This window comes from Eucalyptus grandis, chromosome 5 (assembly GCF_016545825.1).
Source record: "Eucalyptus grandis isolate ANBG69807.140 chromosome 5, ASM1654582v1, whole genome shotgun sequence".
Lineage (NCBI taxonomy): Eukaryota > Viridiplantae > Streptophyta > Magnoliopsida > Myrtales > Myrtaceae > Eucalyptus > Eucalyptus grandis.
Window position 1 is genome coordinate 45,744,872 of NC_052616.1, and position 19,959 is coordinate 45,764,830.

The 19,959-nt window shown below is 37.1% G+C and overlaps 2 protein-coding genes across 2 annotated transcripts; both read right to left on the reverse strand.

The window, feature by feature from the left end:
* Positions 1-1,082: 1,082 nt before the first annotated feature.
* Positions 1,083-3,801, reverse strand: LOC104445237 (UDP-glycosyltransferase 13). The gene is made up of 2 exons (XM_010059060.3): positions 3,102-3,801; positions 1,083-2,192 (listed from the first exon to the last, which is right to left on the reverse strand). The coding sequence occupies exons 1-2, from the start codon at positions 3,678-3,680 to the stop codon at positions 1,380-1,382; spliced, it is 1,392 nt and encodes a 463-aa protein (XP_010057362.1). The 5' UTR covers positions 3,681-3,801; the 3' UTR covers positions 1,083-1,379.
* A 1,452-nt stretch (positions 3,802-5,253) lies between these two features.
* LOC104445238 (UDP-glycosyltransferase 13) lies at positions 5,254-18,520 on the reverse strand. The gene is made up of 2 exons (XM_010059061.2): positions 17,159-18,520; positions 5,254-5,484 (listed from the first exon to the last, which is right to left on the reverse strand). Exons 1-2 carry the CDS (start codon positions 18,518-18,520, stop codon positions 5,254-5,256), a joined length of 1,593 nt encoding a protein of 530 aa, XP_010057363.2.
* Between the last annotated feature and the right edge of the window lie 1,439 nt (positions 18,521-19,959).

Consider the following 19,959-nt stretch of genomic DNA (forward strand, 5'->3'; position numbering starts at 1 on the left):
TTATTATGATGAATTGCTGAGAGATGCCTTATGTACATGTATGTCAAATGTGGGGTGCACAGATTGGCGGCCTTCCCTTTGGCAGAAATGGATACTAGAGGTAACTTTTACATCATTGCTTACTGCTTGCAGTGTGCAGCCACGTGGGCTTGGTAAAAGAGGGTCTACTCATTTTCAGGTCTATGTTTGAGGAATATTCAGATGTGCCCCCCAAAGACCATTAAAGTTTTGATAGATTTATTAAGTTGAGCAGGACATCTTGAAGAAGCTTATGATCTCATTAAGTGCCCTCAATCGAGACAAAACCCTTTAGCATTGGGGTCACTTGTAGGCTAATAGATTGTAAGAGATTGAGAGAGGGAAGAGGTTATTAGGAGGGCACCTCCTTGATTTATGATCCAACACTTCTAGAACTTAATGGATGATGTCTTTTTTGTGGATGGTGAACATTGGGATGATGTAGTTAGAATCAGATCCCTGGCTGTAAGATTTTAAATTCAAATAACTAGGCTTTATAAGCTACCTTTGTTATCCATTAGTTTTCATTTTAACTCCTGATAAGATAAGAGCGCCATGTCTTTTAATTAAATTATTGAATTTTTCTGCAGCCAATCCATATCAGAAATAAAGACAGCATACAAATTCTGTATGTGGCTTCACGTATTGGGAAGATAAGTTGTGTGAAACAGAAACACTTTCTGAAACGGTATGATTAAATGAACCTCTCTAATACAGTAACTGATAATGAGTCTTCTGAGGATGATGTGTATAAGACTGATGAATCAGGTAACACTTAAATTTCTCTTGGGTCCTAATAGGTTATTAGTAATTGAATTTTGTTAGCTAGGGGCACCTTGTTAAACACCTCAGTAAATGAAGTTTATTATCTTTAATGCATTGTCTTTCTCCTGTTTTGTGTAATCAAATGCATTGAAATTGAAAACATGTCCTTATTAACTATCACAATGCCCTTAACTATCAATGGCTATAGCTTGTTACTTTCCTACTTCATATGATTCATTGATACGAGTGCTTACAAACACTGGAAAGGAATTTTTTTTAAAATTAAAACCCATTTTCTTTCTTTGCATTACATTACATATATCATATATTGAAGGCAGTAGCAAACATGATACAAAACTAAGAATGCACAGAAACATCACGATCCTAGGCACAGATAATCAGATCGTGCTTCATTGACTTTTATTTCTTTTTCATGTGAAGGCACAATCGTGGATTGATTTGCAAATTTGCTTTCTTCATTGATCTTTAATTCACCAAGGGCAATCTTTATCAATCACTTGACCATCCATTGCATATTGTAGATTTTGAGCCAACACTCTTTAGTTCAGAGCTTCATATGACAAATGTACCTTCTGTTAGAAAGGAGTAATTAACGAATTAACTACTTCTCTGATCACCTTATCAGAGCTCCCACCTCTCCCAATAGCCTTCCTAGCCTCCTCTCTTACCTCCTTGACTCTCACTCTCAACTTCTCATCTGTCATCAACTCTACAATCTTCTTCTCAATCTCTTCCCCTTTTACAATAACATTGGGACCCCAATCCCAGTTCCTCTCCCAGAGTCCCAATCCCGCATCCTCCATGACCTGTGCATTCAGCCTTTGATCACCGTGTTGTGGCCAGGCAAGTATTGGGACTCCCTCTAGAGCTGCTTCCATCACCGAGTTCCACCCACAATGACTTAAGAACCCTCCAATGGCAGGATGCCTTAGAATCTCCAGCTGGTCAACCCACCCCTTTATGATCAACCCCTTGTCCTTTATTTTCTCCAAGAAGGAATGATTCAGAAAGTGTTTTGCATCCTCTTGCTCATCCTTATCCACTTTACTGGTTTTTAGGACCCAGAAGAATCTCCACCCAGTATTCTCCAGCCCTTTTTCCAACTCTTTTATCTGATCTCTGGACATCGCCGTTCTGTTACCAAAGCTAATATACACTACAGATAGAGCTGGCTGGTTCTCCAGCCATGACCTGTATTGATCCCCATCATCATCATGTGGAAGATGATATGGTTCTAATGGCCCCATAGGCAGAACGGGTGGCAAGCTTTTAATCACCTTAGCTTTGTTGAGAGCAGCAAGGGTAGATGCTTGGAACCACTCAAAAGTGTTCATCAAGATTCCTTTGGCCTCTGATAGAGCTTGACAGTTTGTAAGAATGGTTGACGTTGTTGGAGAAATCTTCTTGAAGTGTTTTGAAGTTGACAAATCGTTTCTATCAGTCTAGTCTGAAGGCTTGCAGACTCTGATATTTAAAGTCTGAAGACCTTGGGACAGCCAGACTCAAGACTCAAAGTCTATCCTCATTGACAGTGTCTAATTCGTTGAAGAAAGGTTATCTAGAACTGGATGTTTCGTTGAGGATTTAACCTTATCAACTGGAGAAGATCTCATGGCTGGAGAAGACATAAACGGAGTCCTTTGATTGATCGAAGATTGATTCGATAATTGAAGATCCGGTGATTGCCTAAATATTATTGGAAGGTTCTGCTTATGGAAACCGAGATCCTGATTGTATGGGCGAACATGATTGATGGGCTATTAACACGTTCCATTTATAGCTTGGACAATCTTCCTAATTGATTCCGTCCAACGGGTAGATTGGAGGAATTCCTTTGGTAAGTGCCAACGGGTATGATGGCATAAAGGAGTATATAAGGAAGACTGTCTTAGTTGTTCAAGGTGTGCGCGATAGAAGAATTCCAAAGTCTGAAGCTCCTTTTGTTTAGACAAATCCTTTGAGCGAATACTTGTATACGAAAGAGAGAGTCTATATTTGTGAGAAATCTTGAGGAGGTGTGGTAGAACACCTACACTGTGGAATCAAGGCAAAGCTGTGCTGTAACCTCTTTCTTGTTCATAGTGGAATCCAGCCAATAGGCTGTCAGTGAAGAAGAGTGGACGTAGGCTTGATATAAGCCGAACTACTATAAACCGCGTGTTAAATTTTATCTTCTCTCAGTCTTACTTTGATTATCATTTCATCCAACTGTCTAGTATTGTGCAATTGCTTGAGAAAAATTCTTTATATACCTATTCACCCCCCCTCTAGGTACTCATACTAGCTATATCAGACGTAAAAAGATCACTGGAATCAAGGAATACTGGTGGGATGCTTGACATGGCCATGGGTGGCAATCCTGGTATCTTGATTTCAGCGGAATTTTTGTTGAACTCAGCTGGGTTTGATGTCAGCACTGGAAGATATGCCATTAGGGAGACGAAAGCAACTGAGGTGGTGGAAAGAATATAAATAGGGAGGTCAAGGGTCTTAGCAATTGGAGCAACCTTGGCAACTAGAGGGAAGTCCACAAATATAGCGGAAAAAGGTGGAGATGATGAAGATAAGAGTGGATGGAGAAGAAAGATTGACTGATTGATGTGATGCATCTGGAGAAAGAAAGGGTCAACAGGAGCAGAATCAGCTTGCTGGAAGCTAGGAGCAAGCTGGAGTTCAAGATGATTGATTTTGGGATTGTGGTGAAGGAATGAGGATATGTGATCTGACTCCGTGATGGATACGGTGGGTTGACCTGTAATTACTGTGACGATGCTGTCTTGCTTTGCTAGCATTGCCGCGAGCCGGAGGAACGGCATCAAATGGCCCATTCCAGCACCGGGGAACAGAGCTATGTGAGGAGGTTGTGGGGTAGTCATTGTTAAATGGCGTTCTTGGATGATGAAGAGACTGTAGACGATTGGCAAATAGATGCTGAAAAGAGGGATTTGTAGTAAATGAAAGAGTTATATGCTGTTTGCGGACGTCGGGCAATACATTTGTCAACTATACGTTTGTGTTTTCTATATTATAAGCGATAGAGAAACAATGGATGAATGTTGGGTTTTATTCGGCCAGAAGTGTAGGTGGGTTCGTGTTGTCACGTGCTGGATTAGGTGAGAACTTAGATGCCATCAGCCACTCAATGAATTATTTTGATTCTCTCATTTAATAATGACCAAATGAGATAGGTCCCAAATATGTAGTTCTGATTTTTCTGGTAAATGTTGCAGTAAAGGATGTATTAATCCTTTGAATCCGGTACCAATGGGTTTCATCCCCCCATGAAATGATCTTCTTTTTCTTTTTCTTTTTTAAACAAAGGTTGCGTAGAATAGATTTTCCCAAGTCAGTTCCTATGTCGGTCGAGGTGAATTGTGTTAAAAATGTTTACACAACCTTTCTCTAACATCTACTGTTCCATGCGAAGTGGGAAAAGAGTTTGTGAATTGATATTTCCAAGAGTCGCCATCGGAGCAATCATCTTCAAGGTTGGCAAGCATGGATTGATCGAGTCCTTACAAATGTCTCAGAGCACCATCACATTAGTCGGAAATAAAGAGTAAGACAAGGTGTTCTACCAAGGGAGAAGCCTCTCCTTGGGGGCCGCATAATAAGAAAAAAACTCAGCATGTAAAAAGTACGTATCATCGTCTAAGTACTCCTTTTGGAGATATGGGCCCCCAAAGAGGGATAGGATAGGAGGGGCGGATTGGATACAACCCATCATGATGACTCTCCAATCTCCAGTTATGTATTATGTATTAAAAGAAAAAACTTCTAAATTTAGACCAGATTTGAAGAAAAAAGCTCTTTAAAATGGGAGGAAAGTAAGAAAAAGAAAACAGAAAACCAAATCAGCCAAGGCAAAAGGAAAAATAAATGGGAGGGAGATATCTGACACAAACCCTCCCATATATGAAGGATGAAGAAGAAAACTGTGTGAAGATGAGAGGGAGAGGAAAGAACCCTAGGATGGGGAAACGCAAAGTTCAAAAGACAGAAAATTAAGAACATGCAAGGTGAAGTGTCCTTTTATGTGCAGTGGCCAATAGGAAGAAAACAAACACGTCCGCTTGCCGATTTCTTCATCTTTGAGTATTGCGTGCATAGAAATTAATGTAAAAACACACCAGATCAAAGGCGGAGCATGATTAGTTCGGCCAGATTTGGCTCGCTTTAATTGAAATTATTTTTATTCAATGAGTTTAAATTCAAGATAAATTTTAATAATACATAATTGGAAATGAAAATAAAATCCCAATTCTAGGTAATAAAATTGAGCTTCATTGGCTATAGATTCTTTTTTATGTCAAGACACAAATCCATTCCATATGGTAGATCGTGAGCCAACACTCTTTAGTTTAGTTCATAGACTTATTCGATGTGACAATTTTCTTGGATAGTAGACATACCTTTTCATAATGGAATAATTAACGATTCGACTACTTCTCAGATCACCATATCAGAGCTCCCACCTCTCCCAACAACCTTCCTAGCCTCTTCTTTCACTTTCTTGGCTCTCCCTCTCAAATTCTCATCTGTCATCAACTCTACAATCTTCTTCTCAATCTCTTCTCCTTTCACAATACTGTTGGGACCCCAATCCCAATTCCTCTCCCATAATCCCAATCCTGCATCCTCCACGACATGGGCATTCAGCCTTTGATCACCATGTTGCAGCTAGGCAAGCATTGGGACTCTCCGTAGAGCTACTTCCATCACCGAGTTCCACCCGCAGTGACTCAAGAACCCTCCAACGGCAGGATGTCCTAGAATCTCCTGCTGCTCCACCCACCCCTTTATGACCAACCCCTTATTTTTTGTTTTCTCCAAGAAGGGTTTGTTCAGAAAGTGTTCCGCGTCCTCTTGATCATCCTTATCTACTTTAATAGTTTTTAGGACCCAGAAGAACCTCTACTCGATCTTCTCCAACCCCTTCTCCAACTCTTGTATCTGATCTCTGGACCTCACCATAGATTCAGCTGGCTGATTTTCCAGCCATGACTTGTATTGATCCCTGTCATCATCATGTGTGATGAGTTTTTTACATGATGGGCCAAGTTAAGCACGTCCGTCCATGTTGGGTCAAAACCCGGCCTGTAAATGAAGCGCCCATAAGAGAAAGTGCAGTTAATGTTGTATAAATATAAAAAATGAGGACGTTGAATTAAAAAAAAAATACAGTGAATAAAACAGAATGTACTTTTTCTCTCATTGGACAACAGTGTTTTCTCTCTTAATGAATGTAATTCTAGGTCTCGATTATTTCTTTTGAGATTGCAACAGTACTTAATCTATGGCAAACAAGGTATATCTATCTCCGTGTTATATCTTTTGATCGGTGTTACATGTTTCATGGGTATGTTTTTGCGTTCATTTTTGGTGTTCGATTGTTTGAGTATTGATTCGATTTTTTCGGAATCCATTTCCTATATTGGTATTCGAGCGATGTTGTTTATGTTTCCCAATCACTATTGATGTTTGTAATTTTTTTTTGGCCAAAATTTTGAGAAACGTCGCCGTCGGATGCTTTGGGACGGAAATCTTGACACCCGTGTACTGTTCACCATTCCTTTTTGATTTTCTGTTAGTCAAAACTCTTTTTTTGAAAGTGTAGGGTCGTAGTTCTCGTTGAGACGAAAAAAATGATGGGTGGCTTGTTGCCAGGGGCCGCCAGATGCGCCGCCACGTGCAGCTAAAGTTTCCCCAGGCATGTGCGCCACACATGTTTGCCGATGTCATCGTAACGTCAATCGGCGGTGCTTGTGCACGTGCGGGACACATGTTGATGACGTCACGATGACATCACATTGTCAGTCGGTCAGTTTGACCTAACCCGCTTGACCCAACCTGGTCATCTGTTGACCGCGTTGACCTTTGATCCTTGTTGATCGTTGACCTTATTTAAAAAAAGAAGAAGGGAGAATGTGTTTCTTTTTCAATTATATCCCTATGGATTATAAGTAACCCTTTTATTGTTCTACATTTGTTGTGGGAAAAATGCCTTCCCTTCGTATGCGTACACCTACTCATGTATAGTCAGAAAGACAAAAGGCGAGACTTGTAGGGGTAATAGTTGAGTTGGTTAATTATTGATGGGAAAGTGGTGATATAATTGAATATGTTTTCGAGGTCAATAAGAAGATACAACAGGTCATTTGGAAGGGTTATCCCATGTCCGCTTTTGAGATGGTGTGATTCTTCATTAACACTTTTCCATCTGAATGGCAAGGAGTGTTGAATTGTCTATGGGAGGTAACGTGGCTCATGATTATAAGAAGCTTGTAGTGGCTTTTTTGAAAGAATATTATAGGATTGAAGCCACAAAGATTTCAACCCAAGGAATGAGTTCAACCCGGCGGGCGATGAATGTGTGAGGGAGAAATCCTAAGAGATTTCTGTATATTTTTTCGTGGTTATCAAGTGTGCCTATAAAATTTTCAAAGGAAATTACTAAGAAACTAAAAAAATATTTTCCCTATTCATAGGTTAACTTGGCGTTAGCTATTTCTATTTATGGTTACTCAGTATGTTTTATGGATATCTTATATAGATAATTCCTAGCATATTGATGTTGTTGTAACTATTGATGTATTGGTTACATTATGTGGAAATGTACATATATTTTCTTTCTTTCCTCTCATTAATGGATATTCAATGTCAATTTCTTTTATTATTATTAATTATCGTGGGTAATTCATAGAAGTTTTTGTAGCTTCAAAGAACTTATTTTGCATAGAAAATTATATTAATGACAATTTCAATTTAGGATTTTAAATGATGATTGAAAACAATAGTGACCTTTTGATTCTGAAACTTTATTTGAAGTCCTTCATTAATACGATGAGTTTATGCAAAATGGATGCATAAATGATAGGCATTAATCCGTGCATATGTTTCTAATATTGTTCAAATTCAATGGCTTCAGTAATTAAGAGCATAGTCACTGAATTGAACAAATGTGAAAAGTTGAATGATAATTATGAAATATGGCATATAAAAATTTAATATGTGCTGGAAGAGCAAAATGCACTAGAAGTTCTTAACCTGATTATGGAGGAACCTGAAAATGAGAACATTGCACAACACAAAAGAGATAATGATGCATTTGCTGTGTGGAAAAGAAAGAACTCCCTTACTCGCATTATGTTGCTGAGTAACATGGAGAACGATGTCATATGAGAGTTAAGGCATTTTGAGAATGCCAAAAAAAATGTGAAAAGCATTGACGGCAAGATTTGGTCATACGTCGATGACCAAATTAAGACAGCTCATTATAAGGTTTGACTCTTACAATAAGCCTTATGGTTAGACCATGAAACAATACTTGAGAAAGATGTCAAAAATGATTAATGAGCTGAAGGATGTGGCCATGTTTTGACTGATGAACAACAAGTGCAAGCAAGGATCTGTTCCTTGTCTCAAAGTTGGGAGCAGATGAAGGTGTACCTAACATATAAAGAGAACATCAAAACGTTTGAGGATGCAATGCGCCATCTTAAGCTAGAAAAGGACCACCTCGTGGTGGCTAAGTCGGAAAATGATATTTATTATGCTGGTTCTAGCTCATAAAGGTTTGAGCTCCAAGCACAAATGTCCTAATTTGTTCAAAAGGTGGAAATGTAAGGGAACAAGATCTTTAGGAAAGAAATCAAAAGTTGACTAATGTGAAAGAGGAAAGTGTCAGCGAATGAAGAAATTGTCAAGGGTGAAGTGTTATAACTGTGACAAGAATAGTAGTATGTTCGTGACTATCATGAGCCCAAAAAGGTAAATATCCATTGTATTCTTGAGAACTTTGATTATGTATCAAGTTCTATATTCTTAATTGAATTTAACCCTTTGTGGACTGCAAATTCGGGAGCAATAGACCACATAGCAAATGATGGAGAATCCTTTGCGGAATTCCAACAAGTACTAACGGGAACTAAATGGATCTATGTAAGAAATAACTCTAGAGTTGGAGTAAAAAGGATTGGCACCTGCTAACTAAATATGTGTGGTGGATGCACTTTGTTCCTAAATTATATATATGCTTTAGAGATTCCTCGAAATTTAATGTTTGTGTTAGTGTTAGTTAAATTTGGTTTTAGTTTGAACTTCCATAATAATGTTGTGGATTTGTGTTTGGATACAAACTATTATGATTGTGGTTATTTTCTAGATAGTTTTATTGTATAGGATATTGATTATGATAATGTCAATGTTTGTTATTTTCTATTCACGTTTTATAATTCATATGATAATGATGTAAATGTGTAGTATGCTAGACTTGGTTATATTAGCCAACAATGTATAAATAGACTAGCCAAATAGGGCTTATTGGGCAACATTGAAAAAGTCGATTTGCCCATATGAGAGCATTGCTTAGTAGGAAAAATGACAAGGAAATCATTTGGAAAAAAAGATAAAAGAGTTGAATTTCTTTTACAATTAATTCATTATGATATCTGTGGTCCAACAAATGTGAGAGAAAAGTATGTGGCTATTTATTTCATCACATTTATAGATGATTATATTTGATTCCAATATGTCTATTTGATTTTTATTAAATCCGAAGAATTGAGTTGTTTCAAAAGATTTATGAACTTGATAAAAAATTAATTAGATAAGAAAATAAAAGCATTAAGATCCGATTAAGGTCGAGAATATCTATTTAATGAGTTCAAAATTTATGTGATGAAAAAACAATAGAAAGATAGTTGTCTATTCCTTATACTGCTAAACAAAATGGTGTTGTGGAAAGGAAAAACAGAATCCTACTAAAAATGGTTAAATTCATGATGGCGTATGCTAACTTACTTATCACCTTTTGGGGTGATACTTTATTAACTTTTGCTTATATACTTAACCTTATTCTTTCCAAATCATTTACTTTCACTCCATATGAGTTATAGACAGGTAGAAAACTTGACTTAAGTTTTCTTAAATCATGGGGTTGTATTACCTATACTCATGAGTTCTCTCACAAGAATGAAAAATTGGATTTCAGAGGCAAGAAGAGTGTCATAAGATGCTTAGAACATTCAAAAAGGTATGTGCTCATAGGTGAACAGGAAAATGTGAGTATAACTGAATTTGAATCACGAGATGTCATGTTTTTTGAGAATTAATTTCCTAAAAGGGTGAAATAGGTAAGGACTATTCCGTATTTAAAGCATTGGATCAAGATAATGAACTTCATAGAGTTCGTCCAAGTGGGAGTAACATAAGAAGTGATGAATTAAATTCAATTCATTCTCAATTACAACCACTTGATAAGACGATATCGTTATTATCTAATCCGAGTGGAAGTATAATGGAGAATAATATGTAAAGTGTACAATCTCCTGTACGGCAAGCAAGTCGTAAAAATATTTTTCATCGACGTTTTGACATTGAAGAGAAAACTTTTATGATCGCTCTACAAGATGAAGATGAGTCAAGAAATGTAAATGATGCTCTAAATTACCATAATAAGAAAAAAATGGATGCAATGCAATGGAAGAGAAAATTGAGTCAATGGCATCAAACCATGTTAGGGAATTGGTTGATCTTCTAAAAGGACGCAAAGCTATTGGGAACAAATATACTCTCAAAATAAAGCGTAAAGTTGATGGCTCAATAGAAAGACAAAAGGCTCGTCTTATGACGAAGGGGTATAATAAATAGGAATGAATTGATTATGAGAAAACATTTTGAATTGATTATGAGAAAACATTTTCTCCTATAGTAAGATTTACCTCAATTCATCTTATTCTGCCAATAGTGGCTAGTATGGATCTTGACTTACATCAAATTGATATAAAGACCGATTTTCTCAATAAAGAATTAGAATAAGAAATTTATATAGAATAATCTGTTGGTTTCATTTTGAAGGGCCAATGACAAAAAGTATGTCGATTTTTCAGATCAATATGTGGCCATAAGCAGTCGTCGAGACAATGGTATATAAGTTTTCATAATTCTATAATGACTACAATGATTGATGATGATCATTGTGTGTATATCAAAATATCCAAAGATCAATTTGTGATCATATCATTATATGTAGATGATGTACTGATTGCCGGAAGCAATATGGAGTTTGTTAATCCTTTCAAGAGTTGGTTATCTTCTAACTTTGAGATGAAAGATATGGATGAGGCTGCATATATTCTTGAAGTTAAGATTTCAAGAAATCGTTCAAAGAAATCATTGTCTCTTTCATAAGAAAGGTATATAAGCAAGGTTCTTAAACGATTTCGTATGCAAGATTGTAAACCATATACTCCTATTACAAAATGTGAATGATTAAGCCATAAAATGTGTCCAAAGACTTCACAAGAGAAGGAATAAATGCAACATGTTCTTTATGCTAGTGTTGTTGGAAGCTTAATATACGCTATGATGTATATAAGATTTGACATATATTTTGCAGTTGGAATGGTAAAGTAGATACCAATCCAATCTAGGTCAAGTACATTGGAAAGCTGTCAAAAGAATACTGAGGTATTCGAAGAAAACTATTTATTATACACCAAGTTATTAAGGAAATGATCTAAAACTTGAAGGTTATTCAGATGTTGATTGAGGAGGAGATTTAGATGAAATAAAATCTACCTTTGAATTTGTTTTCTTATTGAATAATGGCGTCATATCTTGGAGCAATAAGAAACATATGTATATATAGTCTTGTTCACGATGGAAGTTGAGTTTATGGCATTATAAGTAGTAATATAAGGAGGTGTTTGTCTTTAGAGATTTTTAAATCATTTAGGTGGTTATTAAAAATGCCGCAAACTCATTGTTGGTTAATTATGATAACCAAGTAGTAATAACGCATACCAAAGATCCAAAATATCATGGCAAGACTAAATATATAGATAGCAAGTATAATTTTGTCAAAGTTATGATTGCATGAAAAGATATAAACTTATAGTACATATCTATGCATAGAATAGAAGCAAATCTAATGACGAAACCAATACCTAGAGACGTATTCTATGGCCATGTAAACTCTTTAGAACTACGTAGAGGCTAATGTACCGAATATTATAATTTTAATACCTAGAGACGTTTATGAATACTTAGTGCACCATATAAAATTGATAAAGTATGTCAAATAGATAAGAGATTAACCTACTTATACGAGTAATCATCTCTATTTACTATGTGATAAATAGAGATGATATGGTTTTTAAACTCATTATCTAGGTGATAATCGAGAGCTTAAAATTAAAATATAGATGTAGCCGTAATCGAGTGTTAAGATGATGTCATAATATTTACTATGTTTGAAAGTAAAGTAACCCACATATTTTACTTTATCTGTCTTTGATGCCAAATTTGAGTTCCGATGGATTTTTTGAGGGAGTAGATAAGTGAATTCAAGTTAGACATTAGGTATGTCTGAACTATCATTTGTACGATATTGCAAATATAGACATATACTCCATGGGAAAAGAGTTAATACCATAATATGTATTTTATACTACGTATACATGAGATGATCAATAAGAGTGGTAAAAGTTTTGATATCAACTTTTGTACCATGTGAGACTCTTGAAATTGAAAGTTTCAAGAAAAGAGGAAGATCAAGTTTGAAGAATCACATTATAGTTTTGTATTCATTGGTCAACCAATTATGATTGTTTTGAGATAATCATAATTGTGAATACAATATATTATTATTGAAAGAGATCAAGAGAGATATAAATATGATCGATTGATCTAGATTACTGCATAGTATATCAACTAAAAAATGTGATATCCATTATAAGTTGTTATATATTTTTAACAGATGTATGTCAACGAGCTCTTGAAGTATGCTAGTTGCACAAATTATTTACTGGTATGAATATTGCAAAAATGTGAAGAAAGAGTTCTATTTAGCCCATCATGTGTGAGTGGGAGATGATGGGTTTTTTATTTAATGAGCCAAGTCAAGCCCGTCTGTCCATGTTGAGCCAAAACCCAACCCGTAAATGAAGGGCCCATAATAGAGAGTGTAGTTACTATTGTATAAATATAAAAAATGAGAATGCTAAATTAAAAAAAAAAAAAATATATATATATATATATATATATAGAGTGAACAAAACAGAACGTAATTTTTCTCTCATTGCACAATAGTGTTTTTTCTCTTGACGAATGGATTTTTAGGGTTTCGATTAGTTCTTTTGAGACTGCAACAATACTTAATCTGTGGCAAATAGGGTATGTCTGTTTCCATGATATATCTTTCGATTGGTATTACATGTTTTCCGGGCATATTTTCGTGTTTGTTTTCGTTCGATCGTTCATGTATCGGTTTGATTTTTTAGGAATCCGTTTCCTACAATATGATTCTAGTGGCCCTACGGGCAGAATGGGCGGCAAGCTTTTGATCGCCCTATCTTTGTTGAGAGCCGCAAGTGTAGATGCTTCAAGCCACTCAAAAGTGGTAATCAAGATTCTTTTCGCCTCTGATAGAGCTAGAGAGTTCGTAATAATAATCGACGTAAGAAGATGACTGGAATCATGGAATATCGGTGGGAGGCTTCACATTGCCATGGGTGGCAATCCGGGTATCTTGACATTAGGGTAAGTTCTGTTGAACTCAACTGGATTCGATACCAGCACTGGAAGATATGCCATGACCGACAGGAAAGAGACTGAGGAGGTGACAAGAATATAAATAGGGAGGTCGAGAGATTTGGCAATTGGTGCAACCTTGGCAACTACAAAGAAGTCAACAAATATGGCAGAAAAAGGTGGAGACGATGAAGATAACAATGGATGGAGAAGATTGATTGACTGATTGATGAGATGCATCTAGAGAAAGAAAGGGTCAACAGGAGGGGAATCAGCTTCCTGGAAGCTAGGAGTAAGCTGGAGTTCAAGATGATTGATTTTGGGATTGTGGCGAAGGAATGAGTATGTGGTCTGACGATGTTGCCTTGCTTTGCCAGAATTTCCGCGAGCTGGAGGAACGACATTAAATGGCCCATTCCAGCACTAGGAAACAGAGCAATGTGAGGAGGTTGTGGCATACTCATTGGTACAGAGCGTTCTTAGATGATAACGAAACAATAGATGATTGCCAAACAGATCTTGAAAAGAGGTTTTATAAAAGCAATGAATGAATGTAGGCGGGTTCGTATAGTCACGTACCAAATTAGGTGGGGAATTTTTTTTATGAAATGATCTTTCTTTATTTTTCTACAGAGGTTTCTAGAATAGATGTACCGAAATCAGCTCCTAGTTATTTTTGAAATATTTAAATTAATGTTGACAGACGAGAATCATATGAAAAATGTTTACACAACCTTTCTTTAACATTTAATGCTCCATGTGAAGTGGGAAAAGAGTTTGTTAATTGATATTATTGAAATCGGAGCAATTATCTGCGAGGTTGGCGAGTATGGATTGACCGAGTCCGTACAAATGTCTCGGACCATTACATCAGCCGGAAATATGGTGTATGACGACTTGTTCTGCCAGGGGAGAAGAAGCCGTGCCACATAAAGGGAAAACTCAGCGTGTAAAAATTCGTATCATCATGAAAGTATTCCTTCTGGAGATATGGTCCCCACAAAATGCGATGGAATAGGGGTAGATTTGATAGGACCCATCATGATGACTCTCCAATCTCCATTATAATCGGAACCCATTACGGGTTGTCTTACGAAATCCCAGATCCAACTTACTAAAAAAGTTGGGTACTTGCAACTTACTTGAAACTCGTCATAATAATTTTGAATCAGTAAATTATCTAAATGTGTATTGCGAATCAAAGAAAAAATATTATATGTAATCATGTATTTTTTGCTTATGTAAAATGACAAAGATGATGTTATTTTGTTTAGTTTATAAAAGAAACGTATCTTGCAAAAGACCAATGACACTTTTAGAGAAAATAACCCTACAAATGTAATAACCTTTATATAATGATCACTTCAGTGTCAAAACTTTTCAATTAATCACTTGAGTGTTATAATTTGATAAAAAATCAATTACTTCAATGCCATTACAGATTTGAAAAGCCAAAAAATCCAACATGGCTCACCGGCTACATCAGACTTAAATTTTTTTCTGCGTTGGACATCTTTTTAATTTTTTTCTACTCTTTCAATTTGCAGAGAATTACAATTAAAGATATCAATAATCATCCATGGTTCTTAAAGAAATTACCAAGGGAACAGAGCTATGTGAGGAGATTGTGGAGTAGTCATTGTTAAATGGCGTTCTTGGATGATGAAGAGACTAAGACGATTCCCAAACAGATGCTGAAAATAGGGTTTTATAGTAGATGAAAGGGTTACTTGCTGATAGCAGACGTCAGGCAATACATTTGTCAACTATTCGTTTGGGGTTTCTATTTTATAAGCGATAGAGAAACAAGGGATGAATGTTAGGTTTTCTTCGGCCAGAAGTGTAGGTGGGTTCGCGTAATTACGTGCTGGATTAGGTGAGGACTCACATGCCATCTACCACTCGAGGAGCATTGACATCAACATGTGACACGTGACACGACACGATACAACACGTTGACATATTATTTTACAAAAAATAAAAAATTTCGACATATTAGAACACCTTGTATATTAAATGGATATTTTTGTATATACATGATAAATAATCATTTTTATTATTACTTCAATCAAATTAATTTGATTTAAATTCACAAATAAATAATTAATAATAAAATAGTCTAAAATAAATTTACACAAAAACAATTTTGAGCGATACCAGCAAGAGGAGTGACACTCACCGAGAGAGGAGGGAATTGTGTGTGACGAAAAGTGAGGGTTAAAAGAGGAGAAAACTAGAATTTTCTTCTTTCCCATTTTATTTATTTATTTATTATTTTTTACATATTTGCGTTTTGACTCCTTATTTATTGAATTTTTTTAAATTGCATATTGAAAATCTAGACTCACCTGTCAGAGTATATTGAAAGAATTGATTACGTGTCGAATTTTCCAATATTTATTGATTGTATGTCGGAGCATGTCGGACAAATGATAGAATGTCCAACACTATACAAAGGCTCTAAAAAGTGTCGATGCTTTTAGTCTACGACTCAATGAATTATTTTGAGTCTCTCATTGATCAAATGAGATAGGTCCAAATTATGTAGCTCTGAATTTTTTGGTAAATGTTGCTTTCAAGGATGTACTAATCCTTTGAATCCGGCACCAATGGATACTATCCCCCCTATGAAATCACCATCTTCTTTTTTTAAACAAAGATTGCGTAGAATAGATTTTCCCAAGTCAGCTCCTATGTCAGTCGGGGTGAATTGTGTTAAAAATGTGAACACAACCTTTCTCTAACATCTACCGTTCTATGTGAAGTGGGAAAAGAGTTTGTGAATTGATATTTCCAAGACTCGCCATCGGAGCAGTCATCTTCAAGGTTGGCAAGCATGGATTGACCGAGTCCTTACTAATGTCTCAGAGCACCATCACGTTAGTCGGAAATATAGGGTAAGACAAGTTGTTCTACCAAGGGGGAAGCCTCTCCTGGGGGGCTGCATAATAAGGAAAAAACTCAGCAGGTAAAAGTACGTATCAACGTCGAAGTACTACTTTTGGAGATACGGTCCCCCAAAGAGGGATATAACAGGAGGGGCGGACTTGAACTTGATACGACCCATCATGATGACTCTCCAATCTCCAGTTTTGTATTAAAAGAAAACAACTTCTAAATATAGACCAGACTTGAAGACAAAAGCTTTTTAAAATGGGAGGAAAGTAAGAGAAAGAAAACAGAAAGCCAAACCAGCCAAGGAAAATAGAAAAATAAATGGGAGGGAGAGATCTAACTCAAATCCTCCCATCTATGAAGGATGAAGAAGAAAATTGTGTGAAGACGAGAGGGAGAGGAAAGAACCGTAGGGTGGGGGCACGCAGAAGTTCAAAAGACAGAAAATTAATAACATGTAAGATGAAAAGTCCGTTTATGTGCAGTGGCTAATAGCAAGAAAACAAACATGTTCTTCGCTTGCTGATTTCTTCATTTTTGAGTAGTGCGTACATATAAATTGATGTAAAAACACACCAAATCAAAGGCAGAGCACGATAGAAAAAAAATAAAAAAAGGCAGAGAACGGACTTTAATTGCTCGGCCAGATTTGGCTCCCTCTAATTGAAATTATTTTTATCCAACAAGCTTAAATTCAAGATATATTTCAGTAATACATAACTAGAAATGACAATAACATCTCGATTCTAGGCAGTGAAATTGTGCTTCATCGGCAATAGATTCTTTTTTATGTCAAGACACAAATCCATTCCATATGGTAGATCGTGACCCAATACTTTATAGTTTAGTCCATAAACTTGTTCGATGTGACAATTTTTCCGGATAGCAAATATACCCTTTACGGAATAATTAACGATTCGATTACCTCTCGGATCACCGTATCAGAGCTCCCACCTCTCCCAACAGCCTTCCTAGCCTCTTCTCTCACCTTCTTGGCTCTCCCTTTCAGCTTCTTATCTGTCATCAACTCTACAATCTTCTTCTCAATCTCTTCTCCTTTCACAATACCATTGGGACCCCAATCCCAGTTCCTCTCCCACAATCCCAATCCTGCATCCTCCGCGACTTGTGCATTAAGCCTTTGATCACCATGTTGCGGCCAAGCAAGCATTGGGACTCCCTGTAGAGCTGCTTCCATCACCGAGTTCCACCCGCAGTGGCTCAAGAACCCTCCGATGGCAGGATGCCCTAGAATCTCCTGCTGCTCCACCCACCCTTTTATGACCAACCCGTTATTCTTTGTTTTCTCCAAGAAGGCTTCGTTCAATAAGTGTTCCGCGTCCTCTTGGTCATCCTTATCTACTTTACTAGTTTTTAGGACCCAGAAGAACCTCCACCCGGTTTTCTCCAGCCCCTTTTCCAATTCTTGTATCTGATCTCTGGACATCGCTGTCCTGCTCCCAAAGCTTATGTACACCACAGATTCAGCTGGCTGATTTTCCAGCCATGACTTGTATTGGTCCCTGTCATCATCATGTGGAACATGATATGGTTGTAATGGCCCTATGGGCAGAATGGGCGGCAAGCTTTTAATCGCCCTATCTTTGTTGAGAGCCGCAAGTGTAGATGCTTCAAACCACTCAAAAGTGTTCATCAAGATTCCTTTCGCCTCTGATAGAGCTGGAGAGTTTGTAATAATAATCGATGTAAGAAGATGACTAGAATCATGGAATACCGGTGGGAGGCTTGACATTGCCATGGGTGGCAATCCCGGTATCTTGACTTCAGGGTAAGTTTTGTTGAACTCAACTGGGTTCGATGCCAGCACTGGAAGATATGCCATGACCGAGACGAAAGAGACTGAGGAGGTGGCAAGAACATAAATAGGGAGGTCGAGGGATTTGGCAACTGGTGCAACCTTGGCAACCACAAGGAAGTCAACAAATATAGCAGAAAAAGGTGGAGACGATGAAGATAACAACGGAGGGAGAAGATTGGTTGACTGATTGATGAGATGCATCTGCTGAAAGAAAGGGTCAACAAGAGGGGAATCAGCTTGCCGGAAGCTAGGAGTAAGCTGGAGTTCAAGATGATTGATTTTGGGATTGTGGCGAAGGAATGACGATATGTGGTCCGACTCCGCGATGGACACGGTGGGTTGACCTGTAATTAACGTGACGATGCTGCCTTGCTTTGCTAGCATTGCCGCAAGCCGGAGGAACGGCATCAAATGGCCCATTCCAGCACTAGGAAACAGAGCAATATGAGGAGGCTGTGGCATACTCATTGTTACAAGGCGCTCTTGGATGATAGAGAGACAATAGATGATTACCGAACAGATCCTGAAATGAGGTTATGTAGAACCAATGAATGAATGTAGGTGGGTTCGTGTAGTCACGTACTGAATTAAGTGAGGAAGTCAGTTGCCATCTACCGGTCAATGATGTATGGTATTTTTTTTTTTTTAATGAAATGATCTTTCTTTATTTTTTTACAAAGGTTTGTAGAATAAATGTACCGAAGTCAGCTCCTAGTTATTTGTGAACTATTTAAATTAATGTTCATCGATGAGAATCGTATGAAAAATGTTCACATGACCTTTCTTTAACATTTAATGTTCCATGTGAAGTGGGAAAAAAGTTTGTTAATTAATATTTCCAAGAATTGCAATCGGAGCAATTATCTTCGAGGTTGGTAAGTATGGATTGCCCGAGCCTTACAAATGTCGTAGAGCACCACATCAATAAGAAATATAGAGTAAGACAAGTTGTTCTACCAAGGGAGAAGCCTCTCATGGGGCGCCGCATGATAGGAAAAAACTCAGCGTGTAAAAGTCCGTCTCATCGTCGAATTACTCCTTTTGGAGATATGATCCCTGACAAAGAGGGATAAAATAGGTGGGGCGGATTTGATACGACCTCATGATGACTCTTCAATCTTCCATTAAATGCCAACCCCGCTATGGCTTGTGCTATGAATTCCCAAACCTACCTCACTAAAATAGTTGGGTACTAGCCACTTCCTTGTAGGGGTGAGCAGCGGTCTAGGGTCGACCCTGGATCGACCCTGGACCAGCCCAACCCTGCCAATCCTGGTCCGGCTCCAAGGGGACTGGGTCGGTTCTTAGTCTTAAAATTCCAGGACCAAGACTGTGTGGGTTGGTTATCGGTCCTAAGAGTTTTAGGTTGGACTAACCTTGTATATTATATTATATTATTTATAATTCTTTTATATATTCAAAACTAAGTAAAATGTCTGTTATATTATGTTATATTGAGATGTTCTATCAATAACACTAATAGTAATTTCAATTTAAAACTTTTGTTGAGTATTAATTATGTGTCGTTTGTTTTGTTTTCAGGTATTTAGAAGTTCAAGTGAATTAACAAGATGTGAAGTTATATATTCATGGTTTATATTAAGTATTTTGAACTTTTTATGGTTTAATTGTATTTTACTAATGAATTTCAGCTGTACTTTGCTTTTCAATTTGTGTCAAATGGTAGAAGTTTTTGAAGAGTAAAGTAGTACTGCAGTTGCTACGGTGATTTGCTAGTCAAGTGGTGTGAATCTCATTTTTTGGTTGAGTGGACTCTACGTGATCAAAGGCTAGTCAAGTGGTGTGAAGCTCATTTTTTGGTTGAGTGGACTCTACATGACTAAATGCAGGAAAACGCTTTTGCATATGATGTTATGAATATTAAAGATAGATGATTACAAGAACTT

Coding starts and splice junctions, on each gene's coding strand:
- LOC104445237 (XM_010059060.3), bottom strand. CDS start 3,680: ATGACTACCCCACAACCTCCTCACATAGCTCTGTTCCCCGGTGCTGGA. Junction 2,193..3,101: donor TTGATTCCAGTGATCTTTTT/ACGTCTGATATA, acceptor ATTTCTCCAACA/ACGTCAACCATTCTTACAAA.
- LOC104445238 (XM_010059061.2), bottom strand. CDS start 18,520: ATGAGTATGCCACAGCCTCCTCATATTGCTCTGTTTCCTAGTGCTGGA. Junction 5,485..17,158: donor CTGATACGGTGATCCGAGAG/GTAATCGAATCG, acceptor ATGCTTGCCTAG/CTGCAACATGGTGATCAAAG.